The 16,345-nt window shown below is 34.5% G+C and overlaps 1 protein-coding gene across 16 annotated transcripts in view; it reads right to left on the bottom strand.

Moving 5' to 3' along the window:
- Positions 1 to 16,345, bottom strand: part of MYCBP2 (MYC binding protein 2) — a 205,505-nt gene that overhangs the window by 24,420 nt on the left and 164,740 nt on the right. For 13 of the 16 annotated variants that reach the window (XM_074911767.1, XM_074911899.1, XM_074911776.1 and 10 more), the window contains 10 exons: positions 12,238 to 13,881; positions 10,756 to 10,925; positions 9,746 to 9,990; positions 8,893 to 9,060; positions 7,056 to 7,213; positions 6,435 to 6,634; positions 5,076 to 5,225; positions 2,159 to 2,319; positions 1,401 to 1,557; positions 522 to 746 (listed from right to left, as the gene is read on the bottom strand). In XM_074911767.1, the coding sequence (XP_074767868.1) occupies positions 522 to 746; positions 1,401 to 1,557; positions 2,159 to 2,319; positions 5,076 to 5,225; positions 6,435 to 6,634; positions 7,056 to 7,213; positions 8,893 to 9,060; positions 9,746 to 9,990; positions 10,756 to 10,925; positions 12,238 to 13,881 (3,278 nt within the window). The remainder of the gene's footprint in view (positions 1 to 521; positions 747 to 1,400; positions 1,558 to 2,158; positions 2,320 to 5,075; positions 5,226 to 6,434; positions 6,635 to 7,055; positions 7,214 to 8,892; positions 9,061 to 9,745; positions 9,991 to 10,755; positions 10,926 to 12,237; positions 13,882 to 16,345) is intronic. The other 3 variants (XM_074911785.1, XM_074911842.1, XM_074911879.1) reach the window with 1 other exon arrangement.

Genomic DNA, 16,345 nt, shown 5'->3' with positions numbered 1-16,345 from the left:
AAAAAATATTTTAAAAGTGATCAAAACCAAGCACAAAGAATTCCAAAGCACATCTCACAAAAAAGAAAAAAGTTCCTTGTATTAAAACCTGTAGTTGAATTGAAGACATATTTGTAACATTTCTGTACAGATCAATCAACATCAATGTAGGAAGTCTAGAAAGTATTTTGAATTTTAAAAAAACTCCTTGTTTGAACGCTTCTATAGAAATTGTGTGCAGGAAAAGTAACTTAAGAATAATTAAATGCTTGAAAACGCATCTGAAATTGAACGTGCCACTGAGAATTAAGTTACCCAGTCTTTGGTTCATGCAAACTGCAACTTTAGTTGGATTGGTCTGATCATATCAGGGACTGCTTTCAAAACCACAGGAATTAGAAACTTTACTCTAAAATGTAAGCTTCTGAATTAGAATTACAAACTGAAGTGGACAAAGAAAACTGTGGTTCTTGATTGATAAATATATACAGATTTGACTATGTACCTTCAATGGGAGACATTTAATCTCATTTTCCTCTTACCCCAAGATCTCTGGAATTGTCTACATGAACACACACGTAACGCGCATTGATTCCTTTTACACAGTTAATTGTGATGTTTTTAGTTTTGTTCTTATCTTCATCTCCTGACTCCCAGAATGTTTCTGTTGACCCATCTGTTAAACTGCCAATCATGGCAGGTCGGCTTGATGTTTTAATGTCAACAATGCTGGTTAGATCTTTTAGACAAACCACTATACACAGTTCCTGTGAAAGCAAATGAAAATATGTAAAATAACTGAAAGTGAGCCAAAATACAGGCATTAGTTACAATTTTTAAAGCCATAGAGACATTTCTGTTCTGAGAAATATGCTCTCTAAATTAAAGAAGAAATTTGTCATTTATTAGTTCTAATTATTCAGCCCTTTAAACCAATGGAAATATTAATAGCTAACAGATGAATATAAGTAAATGCCTAAATGTATTAATAAATGGAAGAAAAAATTTAAAAATATTCATCAGGAGTATTAATTTGTGCTCCTCAGAATAACGGAAGGAAATAAAAAGATATAAATAAATAAGAAACGGAAGTACACAGCATTTAAAAAATGAACTCAAAGAACCAAACGAATTAACTAAACAAACTGTAAGAGATCAACAAACACCTTATCTACAAACAAGAACTTAAAAAAGCACTGCTCCAAAATTTAGGTTTGAGTGATATACAGGCTAAGGGTCACTATTTGAACCTCTAAAGTTAAATATGAGAACCTGAATATCAGCAACAAGATCCCAAACTGAGATACATTCAAGGAAATATGACACTGCAATAATGAATGTTTTAATTCAAACAGAATAATCATAGGAAGTACAGGCTGTTCACAACTGATTTCTGCTTCTGAGACACATGTAATACTTACCTGATTCATGACTTCAAAACCAGACTGAACACTGATACTAAAACTCTCTTCACTGTCTCCATCATCAGATTTAGATAAAATATTGTTGATATGATGAAAAACATTGCTCTGGTGCAGGAACTGGTGATCAGATTGTTTGAATTTGAGACTCCAGCACCTGAAAACACATTTAGCAGACTTTGAAATTTTGAATATTGTTTAAAAGACATAACCCACCAATAAAACTTCTTCAAATATTTTCTATAAACATTTAACTTAAAAGTTTTTGCAGGATCTTAAGTGTTTCTACGCATCTCTTTGAAGAAGGCAGGAATAAACTTTTCTTAGAATCTTAACAGTGAATAGAATCACTGTTGTTCAATTTGTATCGTTTGAGACAGATACACAGGAAAGTTCAAACAGTTTAAGGATACTATTCAAATGACAGATTTCTGAGCAAAAGGTATTACACTACCATGCACATATACACAGATTCTACCATATTATTCAATAATATCTGTTTCTTTCATAGTGGCTATAGTGCAAAATTTAAGAGCGAATTCATTTTTCTCTACATAACATTTTATAATATTATTTAGATGTATGAACACATACATACATCTTTTACATACATCTGTCCTATGCATAAGGATAGACATGCTCCTTTTCACACAGGCGCATCAAGTTGTTTCAAACTTCCTATCTACACTGCAAAATCTTTTCATCTACAATGTTACAACGTTTCCAGTCTCTTAAGACTTTTCTTAATTTGTGCTTACCTTAAGGCCATTTGCTGTAATGCACTACCACTGGGAAGAGACATCATAAGATCAGAGATAGTCTGGAGAAGGCGATGAAAAGTGTGCGGTAATGGGTGAGCTGCTTCGCCAGCAATCACTATATCTGACAGAGGATGTTCACATACTCTTGTGTCTTTTTCCTAAGATGCAAAGCAATTTCTATGTTATTAACAGACTTTCAGAGAAAAAAAGGTTAAATAAATAAAAACATTTATGATATTTAGTTTAATAACAACTGCAACAATCCTATAATGAATGTGAACTTCAAAGTAGCTCCTGTCAGAGAATTTTTACAATAACAAGTTATACATGAAAAACAATCAAGGAATTTGGGAAATATACTGTATATATCACATATTTCTCATGATTTACAAATGTGAAACATTACACTACAATAATCTGAAAACAAACAAACTAGAAAAAATAACATATTCCAGCTGTAAATAACAACTTCTTTGACAGCAAAACTCAGCCATAACAAACTTGCTAATTAAGCTAAGGTTATCAGCTGCTTTATTTCATTAGAGATATGAAAATAATGATTTTTAGCTGAGTTGTGTCAGTATCAGAATGGCTTCGCACTGGGAGCCAAGTTCCATTGGGCAGTGGGTATGAAAGCAGTGGCAGAGGACCAGCAAGGTGTGTTATGGGAAGAGTAGTAGAGAAAAAGAAGGAGGATGTGATCACGATATCCTGTTTCAGAAGGTAGGGCAATAGTCATCTATGAAGGATACGAATGGTTTCCTCTGCTGCTTTTTTAAAAGAAAATCTGATCCTGCTTGAACCATGGAACCCAGCTGCATGTCCCCCAACACACTGACATCTAAAGCCAGATTCAAGCTTAGTATTTTAAACCCATTAAATTATCTGTGTATGTTCTGGTAAGTAGGTTTCCCATGGATCTTGACTGCCTGAAGGCCTAGAAATGCTATGGTATTATTTGAAATGAATTTTAGGCACATGCTTAACTAGACAACAATCATCAAAACAGACATTTCTTTGTATTTTCCTGGAGGGTATGATGTGATAAAAGTGTACTCAGCGTATGAAGTAGGAAGCATGAGATTGGGGTCTAGACTAAATAGAATCAATTATTCAGAAAAAGTTCAAAGCCTAGGTCAAGGGTCCTGTCTACACAGATAGCAACCTGCTCCCCCATCTCCCCTGCAGCTTAGTAATTCTTGCATTTTGTTTGGCTTTAGCAAAAAAGGCAGCGAGGACACTGCCCTTGAACCTACACCTTACACATCAAACCATTTATGGTTCTAGATCCCTATCTGCCATTTTTACAGAATTCACCACTGGGGTTTCTCACCCTTTCCCAGTATATTAAACAATATGTAAAAATATTTCACATAAGGAAATCAATCCTAGTTGTGGAAAAGCCTTGGATTTATTACACTGTGTACATACATTTACATGGGGTTTTTTATTATGGGATCAGACTACTGAAGGAAGATTTTGTGATTTGAATACATATCACTTCAGTGATATTTAACACTTAGCTGAAAACTGTTGCCAGTTTCTTGTATGCCATAAAATTAATCATCCTAGCCAAGTGACCAAGGGAAATATTGAAGTTCCCCCTTCAAATCAAAAGAAAAGCAGCATTCCCACCAAAGAGGAAGTGGCATATTTAACATTTCTCTCTAATGCCCTTTATCTTTCAGTCAGTATTATACAAACTACATCTAAGACAGTATTTGTTTATTCTTTTATATAGTAAAGGTACCTATTTTGGAGGCTGACCAGCATAAGGACCAGTGGGAACACATTTCCCTCACTCTAGCAGTGCTTTTCATGTAGCAGTTGAAATTACTCCAAGGCAGAAAATTGTTGGAGCCAAGCACAGAAAAAATTTTCAGAATGTAATACACAGAGCTACTGAAAATCAGCTTTAATGTATACATAGAAGAATTTGGTACAACTGAAAATAAGTAAGTAGAATTATAAATCTGTATGTTGATACAGTAATATGGAATAGTTGATATTCCACATAGAATTTATTACAAGATTACAGTTGCTTTATAAGCAACTGTAGCAATGTACCAGGGCTGCGATGCTGAAAAGACTCATTTCAGAACTTTTAATTTCAAAGCTGGATTAGATGTGAAGTGATAAAAGTTACCCTGATTTACTAACAGCACTAGTATGATTTCTTGAGCTATTCATTGTGGACATAATGTTTCCAGTTAGAGTTAAATCTAGAAGAGATTGTATAAAGATACCTTTCAAAAGACTGATGTGTTAGACTATACCATTTTACATGCTATATTTTCAGAACTAGAGATTTTTCTTAAACAACTAAATTAACTATATCTAGTATATATAATTAATTACATATATAATTATTTTTATGTCTATATTTCTAAATTAATTATAGATTTTCAGAATTAACTATGGACTTTTCTTAAAGCACTGAAAGACAGCAGACAGTACAACAAAGCTTCTCTGAAAAATATCTTCTCTTTTCTCTCACCTTTTTGGGGGGCAAAGGAGGAAGAAAAAGTAAACTAAATTTTTTTGTTACTAGATTAGCTATGTGCATGTTTTTTTTCCTTCTTTCCTGTGAATACTCACAAAAATAATATATTAAAAGACTGAAATTCATCAGCACACAAAATCTGGCAATTTTAGATGAAAAAATTAATTTATCTATGACTATCAGAAGAGTTCAACTACAATTTAAGACTTGTAATTTTCATTCCATAATTAAGGTTCTGTTTCACAAATAGAGGATTAAGTGGGTTTTTTTGGTTCATTTGGTTTTGCCTTTTTTGTTTGTTTGGTTCGTGGGTTTTGTGGTTTTTTCCACACATAATAAAAATATTTCTACATTGACTATAAAATCAACAGAGATAATGTATTTACGAAAGGAATGCTGAGCCTCACTTACTTGTTCTGTATTTTCTTTATTTGATTTATTTTCTTCATCTTCCTCTTCTTCAGGTTCTACTGGTGCAGGAGTAAGGGAAGCCACAAAATGCCATAAAATATCATGAAGAGAAGTTGTTTGAATGACATTACAAAGAAGCCAGTTGAAAGCCTAAAATAAAATACATATAAGGAGTTATTAATTGGTTAAGCAAACCTGGAGTAAAACAACTCCTTAAACTGTTTTTATAAGGAGATGCACTGATGCTTTTGGACAGGCAAATAATAATGTAGAGGTCTTCAAGTAAGACACATTGCTCTATAGCTAAACCAGTTTATTAAAGTGACAACTGTATTGCAGGGGACATAGCAAAGTAATTCAAAAACACCATACACAAAAACAAGTTCTTTGAAAAAAGCTTTAAGGATGAAAAATCAAAATTCTTATGTATTTTCAGAGATTATTACAGGATGAGGTGGCAGCACTCCTTACTATTCAAACTGGTTAACAAAATAAAGAACCTTTATAATTCTGTAGGCTGAGATTCGAATTCAGTCAATGGCAGAAACCATCAAAACAATTAAGCCACTTCAAAAAAAAAAAATCAACATAATAAGGAAAAAAAGTTTTTTTAGAAATTGTAACATTTATATGGTCTTCTAAAAGCTTTATTTATTTATAAGGTCTTCTAAAAGCTGCAATACTTCTGCATGTTGATGTTTGGAAATTTGATGAGTGGTACTCAACAGCAGAGGTGTGTTTTTTACTTTATCTGAGATAATCCACCTATATTTTTGCAAGTTGCAAATACTTGAAAAATACCTGTGCTGTATACAAGTTCAGAAGAAACTTTACTAAAGCTTAGCTGAAGTTAAAAAAAAATGGCCTCAACGACGATGTAACTGATCTTTAATGGATCTTCTGGTCACTCATTCACTAACCACAAAACAGGGGCAGCATTCACCCATCTCAGAATGAAGTTGTGAAATATCTAGATATTACCAGCAACAAAACAATTCTAAAGAATACGCAGTCCAAGATTTGAAAAAGGTATGGCAAGTAAGACCAGGAAGATGCTGATCAAACAAGGAAAATACAGTATGTGCATAATTGATTTTTGCAGCCTTAATAATAGCTAATCAGAGATTTTCTACACAACAGATATACTATCGAAAAAGGTTTACAGGCAATGCTTTTGTATTAGTAACTTTTAGAGTTAATAATACAATTAAGTGAACTTTTAGAATAGGTTTACTGTACATCATAAATTTGTTTTGTTTTGTTTTTTTAAATCTATATAAAAATGATTTAAAAAAAATCTGAGACAGAATTTACAAATGCCTTATTTTAATCATGCAAGATCCGTTAGTACATTAATACCTCCATGGCAAAGACTCGGCAAGCAGATTTCCGTAAGGCTTGTTTCATTGCTATTTCAAGTCCTTCCAGATCATGATGCTGTATTACAAATGCCAGTACTGGCCACTGGAAATTTCTCTCTCCTTTGGAAAGAGAGCTGTGGGCGGAGATTAACCGAGAAAGTTCAGGAGATGGATGTCTCAGAAGAGAGGACCCCACTTCTATTCAAAAGCATAAAAATACGCATACATTAGATTCTTTGTGCATTTTAATTTTATAGCCACAGTAAAAATAAAAAGCAATAGAGCAATATTCAAAATGATATTTTTGTTCATTTTTCTCATGATGTGTTAAAAAAAGCAACGTGGAAAAATTATGCTTCCACTGAGAAAAAAACACCACTAACTTTTAAATCAAGCACAAAAGATGCACCACAGATTCCAGAAGCACTGTAATTCCTGAACTGTTCGTAGGCTAATCCTATATGGATTAACAAACAGCTAATGATTTTTAAAAAACAGAAATAAAAGTCATTACATGTATTTATAAAAATTTTATTTGTCTATGGTTTCCAAGAACAACTGCAAATCCAGTGCCACATCCTTGAATATTTTTCAGTGCTTCTAACGCCTGTGCCCTTACCTGCATCTCCACTGTTGACTCGTCTCCTAGGGATTGCCTTTACACGTGCTGGTAAAATTGAGTGCTGTTTGTCATATTCTGATGCAACAACTGAATATGATCTTTGAAAGACTGTACGCTTCGCAAGATCTGTATCTGTTATCGGACTGGTTTCCAAACTACAAAGAAATGAGTGAAGTTATAGACCCATTAACAAATATATAGCGTATACTTGAATTATATATAAACATTAAAGACACATGAATCTCATAATGACAATGCTACTACTGCATGAAAGTTTGTCTTATGTACCTAATAACTCTTTAAACGCTGGAAAATAAGGAGCACACATTAGAATTACATGTGGTGAAAAAGCATGCAAGTGCTTTATAAACAAATGTAATGATGTACACAGTACGTTTCAAGAATTTAGGTATTTTTTTAGAGAGAATACAAACATTCAGATCATGCCGGAATTGGAGTTTCTGACCAAATTTGCCCCGAGAATGCATGTGAAAAGTCTATGGGGTGAATTTTTAATATGCAAGCCAACTGAAATTTAGAACTTTACATGAAGTAAAAGTTTTTAATATCATTAAAGCCAATTTTCAATTGCTACAGCTACACCTCTGACATGTTTTACTCCTTACCTTCAGTGGACTTCTTACAGTCTGCAGAAGAACTCCCAGCTTATGCTGTCCCTACAGGCCTCAGGAGACCATGGTGTCCACAGATTTAATAAAGGAATATACCGATACGATGCACTCTTAAGGAGTTTTGTTAGAAAAGTTCTATTTCTGAAAAGACTACATTGTAGATTGTAGCATTCCAATAAACTGTTTTTGCAGTCAGTATAAAATATAACAGTTTGAAATAAAAACAGATTAAAAGCAAGTTTTCTCCTCATTACATCCTCATTATAATATGAGGAATCACTGTTTGATATCTGAAAACACCGAGCATCTAAGTTGAATTCAGACTATTATTATGCAACAGTAAGAGCCTTTTTTTTTTTTTCCCCTGGCAAACCAAAAAATTCTGTAATTACTTGAATTAGATCATAATAAACTTAATGAGGGAAGAAACTGGCTTAACTTGACTGAAACCATCTAGCACTCTTGGTCCTAGATAGTATTAAGTTGTCATTTCTTCAGTGACATTTTAACACCCCACAGAAAGAAGCAGCAACATTTCCTTTGAAAAATGTAAGGTAATGAAATTCCCTCCTTTTCAAACTTCCTTTCAGCATGAAATCCTGAAAGGAAGAGAACAGCTGCTTTCTTTCAAAAAAGTCATTAATCTGCACTACAGTCAGCTGTGTTAAACAGAAATACAAGGGGAAAAAAATGCTGCATTTTTAAGGAGTTCACAAGAGGTATGGTCCTTGGACCACTGCTCTTTAGATCACTTTTTGAGTTCTGAAGTTTTGGAGATTTTGGAAAAATTGCATTTGTCTCTACAGGGAAATAAACAGGCCTGGAATAAGGACTATAGATGAATTTCCCTAAGGAAAATTCATCAATTTATGAAGAAACCGTTTTTCGTATTTAGGTTCTAAAACCGAGACCTTTCTAAAGGGAAGCAATTGATATGCAATATAGTTAAAAGTTTCAAACCCAAATTGCAAACTTGCATTACTAGTGGTTGAAAATATGCCTGATATGCTATGATTCACTGAAGATATTTTTCTAATTAAAGCTTCATATGTTTTCAATTTTTTTGCTGCCATTTCAGAGATTGATCTGGGCTGATCTGATACTTCAGCTACTTAACAAGATCAACCTTTACCTTTTTTTTTTAAACTGTTATGCTAATACTTTAGCATTTGTATATAGTACCTAGAATTACAAGCAAGTACCTTGGGGGCATAGATTTCATGTTACTCTCTGGCTCTTCAAAGACATTAGGGCTTGCATCAGGAGTAACTGAGATGTATGGTGCAGGTACTGAAGTTGAGCGCAGGTACCTCATCTCATCCTGGAAGAGGTTGTCATCCTGGTACCCAACAAAATTTTCATGATGATGCCTACATCAAATTAGATTTTAAAATTAGGATTAAGGATTACAAATTCCTGAAACACACACACACAGAAGTTCTTTGCCAATACATTTCGCCAATTGATGCTATCCATTTACTCCTCACCTAATGCATTTAAGGTGGTTGTGACTTATAAGTGTTAGTGGAAAATATAATGGCATTTTCAACAGAGTGGAGATCACCCTTTGCTATCTTCTAGGATTTTCATTAGATATTTCCATTATGTATTTTAGGCTCAAATGTCTATCCATCATAAACATGAGACACTACAGTGAAATCTACTTTGAAATACCAAGTAAGTACAAGTCTTCTGGTTTCCTTCTTACTATTTTTAGCTGTGAAGAGACAAAAGCAGCACATATGTCTGCTACTAACACAGTAAATTAAACCCTTCAGGAAATTCTAAATTCTTCGGACAGAAGCTAAACTGCTGTTAAAAAATACCTAGTATCCAAAAGCTACTCAGGGCATATTTGACCCCTGGAGCAAATACAGTCTAAGAAATCAAACAAGATCATGGAAACAAGAGAGAAAGAAGAACAAAGACAATACAGAACTAGGAAAATATGTATTTTTTCTATGTAAGTTTCAGTTTAGTTTATACACACATTTTTATTCAACACCATAAATAGATGAGTATTAAAATCAACATTCATAAAATTCCTTGAATTACCTTGCTAAAGTCTGTAGATAAAGACATGGCATTTTAATAGGAAAGTCTTCAGAAATTCCTTCTTTGACACTGGGAAGTTGAGATTGGAATGCTTTTGCAGGGTGATAGCAGAGGATACTGGGCTCAGCAGCACTACTCAGTGACAGTAAATACAGTGCATTGGCTTTAATCACTTGATGAGCTTCCATAGTTGGCAAGGCACGAGGAGTCTTAACTTGCATTGGTTTTCTCCTGGATTGTTTAATCTAGCGAAATTTTAAAAGGGTATATTTAAATTATACTTCATCACAGGAAAAGCTGACAATGTCACTTATACTAAAGTTGCTTCCTGTTACAAAATGCTTTCTATTACAAAATGGCACTTGTCATAACTTGGCAAACTTTTATTAAACAGCTGAAAGTTTTGATGTTTGCCTAAGGATGAATTTTGTGTGCAAAAAGTTTCAAAAATAAATTAGTATTGCTCTGCTTATCTTAAAACATCAACATACTTTAAGCAAGAATTTGAAATTGGTCATGGAAGACCAACGTAAGAACACTCCTCTGGTACTAGTCCCATTAAAAATTGCTCTAGTTTGCCCGGTGTTTGGCACCTCTATCCAATGATCTGGGTGATTAAGATCATTAAAGAAACTATAAACATATGAAGTTAAAACAGCAGTCATATTTCAGTAGTCAAATAAAACAGAATTCAATGTTAAATAAACTGACACATACTTAAAAAAATTAGGTATTACATCCTACGTTGCAGTTGTATTGGGATAAAAAATAAAATTACTTCATGAATTTGAAAACACTATCATCTGAAGGGAAGAATTCTTGTCAGAAGTAATCAGCAAAGTTTCTATGTTAATGTTTTAAACCTATCAGTACATACGTGGATATTCCAAAACCTTTCAGGATACTGAAATTCCAAATTTTTTAAACTGGCTCAACTTTATGTTCAAGTTGTGAACACAGTACTATTAAGCAGATAGAGCGCTAAACATATGAGAAACAGATGAATATACCTTCTCTCTTGCTGCTGCTTGCTTTTCACGAAGATATTTTTCTCTGCATCGATCACAAACCAAATACCAAGTGCTTCCTCCAATACCACCATCGCCACAATTACCAGCCCATCCTCCACAAAAGTGCCCAATGCTATTATAACCTTGGCCACCTGCGTAACGGCCACAACCTACATCAGGGAAAAAACCATGAACAAAAGTTATTTCAAAAGAAAGATTATTATTATTATTATATTATTTATTACTGTAAAAGAGGGATGGAGGGGGAAGGAAGACATTTCTCTTTTCCTTGCCTAATTTCCGCTTTTTCTGTATATCTGAACTGATTAAAAGACAAGGTACATGTCCATGTATTCCAGCAGCATCCAAAGAATCCAGATGCACTGTAGTTTTCAAGTTTTTGTTATGAATTCATCCAAAGCATCAACAGCTATTCATACAGTTAAGTGACGGTGAGGTCAGTATTATGTGTTAGCCAACATTATCCAAACACAACCCATTCCCCCTCTAGCAAAGCCTAAAAGGGAATGAAGTACACTCCCCTTTGCTGATTACTGTTTTTCAGAAAGAATCAGGGAATTGATAATTGCTGCGTAATAAGGCTCCTGAATTTGGCTTTAACTTTGCATACAGTGCTAAAATAAGTGCATACAACATCAGCCTGAACTTACTGGCTAAATAATTAGTTATGTTTACAATCTAGAAAACACAGAAATCATTTTGTCTCTAACAAGGCTACTTATTACTAGCTATATCATAGCTAATCCTTTCTGTTAGTGATCCCATTTCTAAAGAAAACACAATTTACACATATTTTGAATTCAGCTGACTAGCTAAGATAATGCATAACTAGCATTGATTTACCTGATTTTCCTAAAATTAAACAAACCCCTGAAAAAAATTCAGGGACCCACATGAAGAGATAAAATAACAGACTCGAGTTGTATTTTACAATACAAATTGTCTAGAGACTCTAACTGGAATTTTTTATTATTTTTAAGATAAATGTAAACCAAAAAAATTAAGTCACTGATTCCCAGTGCTGACACCGCAGATAGAAGTTTTCTACTGTTCACAGCAGAATAATAATAGATAAATTTTGGCAACAGAGAAACCTTAATTAATTAATCTCTTATTTTTAATTTTACTTCCAATTTTCTCAGCATACTTTCAAGTCCTGAAGTGTAACAAATGGCATGTTTCTGGAGAGCTACTGTAATGTCAGCTCATTGTTTAAGCCTCGTTTTAAACAACCTTCTCCAGCATCTTTAAAAGCTCAAATCCATAACTACTTAAAATTACTTATACAAGCACGTAAATAATTTATGTGAGTCTAAGTTTTGATTTAGCTTCTACAGTGAACTGTGTTAAAATGTTAGACAAGACAGCCTGACATATTTTCCTAACTAACTATTACCAAAACGTGCGTGTGCAATATATTCTACAGATGGACACAGGAATTAAAAAAATATGTAATCTTACCTGGATGAGCTTGTCTCATGTGGTAAGTCACCGGATATGGATGGGATTCTCCACACAACTCACAGATGGTGTCTTTTTCAGGTCCTCCCACTGCAAGCTGAGCCATCTCGCCAAAAAGATTTCCCCTTGGCCTAGTCTCAACCTTTTCTTTTTTCTTCTTCTCTTTTTTGGTTTTCTTGTTATCTTTGTCACTTTCCTTCTTCTTTAACACAGCACAAGAACCAGGACTTGGAAAAATCATGTTTTGGGAAGCTGCTTTAATAGTCGCTAAAGAAATATCTTCCCAGAAAGCTACCAAGTGCTGCAGTGTTAACGGAAGAGGAGACTTGGATTTCATTGTGTGATGACTGGATGTTTCAAAGGAGGTAGTTTCAGTTTTTCCATCCTCACACTTTTCATGCAGAGGTGGTTCTTTTAACATAGAGAGGACTTTGTTTTTATTGATGCTACCCATTTTAGATATATCTGGTCCATGAGGTGAGATGTTGAACATGTTAAGAGCAGATGATATTTCCAATGAATGTCTATTTTTCAGCTTGGTTTCTTTTTCCTCTGCAGGTTGTTGAGTAAGACTGCTTCGTATTGGTGCATGCTCTTTGGACAGTTCTGGATTAAACTTCAAAAAAGATGAACAAGCCATAGCATCATGAACTATTCCCTCATGCCAAAGAAATGCAGCAAATACAGCTCTAGCACATTCTGCAACGGAAGGTGACATTGCTTGCTTGGCAGGCTCTACAGGCTTGGAGCCATCTCCTTTGAAAAGAAAGCTGGATTTTTCCTTTTTGGGTCTTGTGTGCCTACCAGCACATTTACGGCTCACTTTTGGAGATGCTCTCATGTCTTGCTCGTCTTTCAGTGGTGCTTTTCCTATGCTGAAATGAACTTTACTAGAACCATCGTCCAGACTTCTGAATTCTGTGTTGTCTTCACAGGTGCTATCTGTAATGCTGTTAGTCTTTAAAGTACTTGAAGTACATACTTCAACAACCTCACTGTGAAGATTTTCTTGTACGACATGAGGGGAAGGAGCTCTATTTTCAGTTTCTGTAACAGGCTTTCCATCTTTTGCAATAATTTTTGGTTTGGGTGAAGTGGACCTCCCCCTTAAGGGTTCTGTTAGAGGTACTTTCTTTTTGCGAAGGGTGTCTGGATCTAATGTGTAAGAATCTGATTTGGATCGTTCTCGAGGAGGATCAAGCTTTGTTTTCACAGGGGATGAAGCTTTCTGAGGTAGAGTTTTGTCATGGGGTGATGAGGATCGTGGAGAACTAGCACCAGATCTAACAGCTGTAAGTGTCTTTGTCTTTGGAGAAGATGACCGGGTTCCTGGCCCTGGAGATTCAGCTCTCAGACCGGTAGTTGTTCTTCCATCGGTTTTTAGTGTTTGCAAAGTGTTATGATTTGGAGACAAAGACCTGCTGTGAGAGTCTGACCGCAGTTTAGCAGCATCTGATTTCAGCATAAGAGACTCACTGGCAGATAAGCCTTCTGTATTCCTGGGTTTCTTCTGGTCAGCAGCAGCTCTATTCATTCGCACATCAAGCTTGGGTGACCTGCAGTCAGCTCTGTGTTTTGATGACATGTCTGATTTTCCTGCTGGAGAAATTGGTCTAGCAGCCCCTGTGAAATTCATTCGGTCACCTGTTTAGTATATTTAATAATGAAATTATTAAGTATTGGCAGTGATATCTTTAATAATACAAAACAAGGATTAAAGATTTGAACACAAGATAAAATTCACACATGCTTCTGTTCATATCAAAATGAAAGAAAATATAAAGGGAATTTTTTCCCTCTAAAATATTTTCAATACATTTCTTCTCCCAAAGATAGATACAAACAAGTGTTAGGAAATATTTACAGAGAAAACGCTACTATGAAGGTATCGGAAGGCACAGTTCACTATTTCCACAAAACACTAGTAAAGGAAGAACAGTTTACAACCTTACATAAAATGCCAGGAGTTAACTAAATTTATCACAGTTGCAACAGAAACTAAGGATTATTTATTTTTTATCTCTCTGTGTGTCAGCCTGACTGCAACAAGAGCCTTGCAGAAAGATCAAATGTATCACCAGATTTATTTTCTTTAATGCTCAAAAGTCAGGAAACATATGAAGTAAATACAGCTGTAAGGCAAATTGAGTAACAGGCTTACAAACATGTTTAAAATGATACACAATGATTATCTGAGGTATCCACCTTTTTAAGACCACATACTATCAATGTTCTGCTATTGGAACACAACCTAGAAAAAAACCACACTTTTTTCAACCGCTAAGCTAAACCATCAACTCTGGTCTACGATCTCCTTTCATTTTGACACAGTAATTTATTATTCCTATGCACATTGACTTCGTATGTGTATTAATCCACTGAATTGTAAGAACTATAGACAGCTTAATGCAAATAGCTGCAAAACAAGTATATGCAAGTAAGTATATTAAGCAATCTTCTAATAATTCTGTGAATGTGCTCAGTCCCTCCTGCAGAATTATGTTTTGAAAATTAAGACAAGCAGTGTTGAAGTTACTTGCAAGCAATGCAGCGACTGTGAATTAAATAACTGTATATCCACAAAATATTACACCGAAAAGTCTTGAATGCAGTTAAATAATTCTGATTTTAATGGGTTTTCCTTAGTTAAATGTAAGTTTATCTTGTGAGACTTGTAGAATTAGGTCACAGTACTTTGGATTATTTTATTTTTTTAGACACTAAAAGGTTATTTCCATTGGCCTGGGTACTTTTTTGGGGAAACAACTATTTGTCAAAAAAAGAGTTTCGATTAATCAAAGAATATCTGCAAATTTGGACCTTGATTTCTAATGGGAACAGAGAGGCTAGGCAGTCATCTTTTATCTTGTACCTTCAGCATTTGTTTAGAAGGTGTGAAATCTGTGTTTATTTCCTTCTGCACCATGGGATCTGAAGCAGTTCCCAACCATGAAGCCTTATCCCTATGCTAGAAAATATACAGAAGCAAGGACTGATCTCAGGTTCTCCTTTTTTTTACCGTTACCTCTCACAATAAAAAAACAAATGTATTTTTTTGAGCAAAGTCTAGCAACCCAGATGTTTCCTCAAGTTACGAAACAATTCTTATTATTTGGCTATCTCCATATTTAAGGAGCTTATACTAAAACAAACAGCAACAGGAAAAAGTGAAGGATACCTATATTAGAATATTTAATAAGCCTGAAGGTTAGGGTACTGTCCTGGCTTCCCAAGATGTGGGACATGATAGGACCTCATATTTCTTCAGGAACAGAAGAAATATTCTGTCTATATTCAGGAACAATATGCCAAATGTAAACAGTAGAATATAAGGAGAACTTCTCAAAGGTCATCATAATCAATTTTTGAAGTCCAATCTGTCTTTAATATTCTTTTCTTATGAGTTCTATAATTTGGGGGGGGTGTGGGGGAGGAGGGTAGGGGAAGGCGGAAGAGGAAGGGAAGAAACAGCATGGTACATCAGGGTTTATAAAATGATTTTTCTTGGTAAAAGAAGAAAAATAAAAAGTTTCTTAAATATCAGTGCAAGCATTTTGTTCATGCCGGCTCAGTTATTCACCAGTTCTACTGATGAGGTATTTTGATATGTCTACTTTGTGATATATGAATTCAGAAATGTAACTTTTAATTATTTTACACACACTTTTCCAAAAATCAAACCAATAATGAGAATAATTTGAAGTTTGCCAGATGAGACAATACTCTAGATAGAACCTTTTACAGGATTCCTCATAAAGGAAAAGGAGTCCTTTTCTTAGAGGACATAAAATACCGTAAACCATTCAGCAATGTATCACATTTAAAGTATATGTATGACTACTGAATATCAAGCAAGAAAACATTCTAGAACAAAACTGCTTATGAAAGGTATAGCTTAACAGTGGTTTTTATGTTTTTGAAAGCAAAGGCTTGGATTTGCATATATACAACAGGTAAATAATCCTAATTAGCATTCTAGACTATCAGCAGAAAGAAAAATCCCCCACGTGAAAAGCTGCATAATCATGTAGCCAACTGCTTTATCTGTAAACAAAAAACAATACCCCCCCATATTTTTCCCCTTTCTTCTTCCATATTTCATTTGCCT

This window comes from Athene noctua, chromosome 1 (assembly GCF_965140245.1).
Source record: "Athene noctua chromosome 1, bAthNoc1.hap1.1, whole genome shotgun sequence".
Classification (NCBI taxonomy): Eukaryota; Metazoa; Chordata; class Aves; order Strigiformes; family Strigidae; genus Athene; species Athene noctua.
Note: the sequence above shows the minus strand (reverse complement) of the source record. Positions and strands in the feature narration are given on the sequence as shown.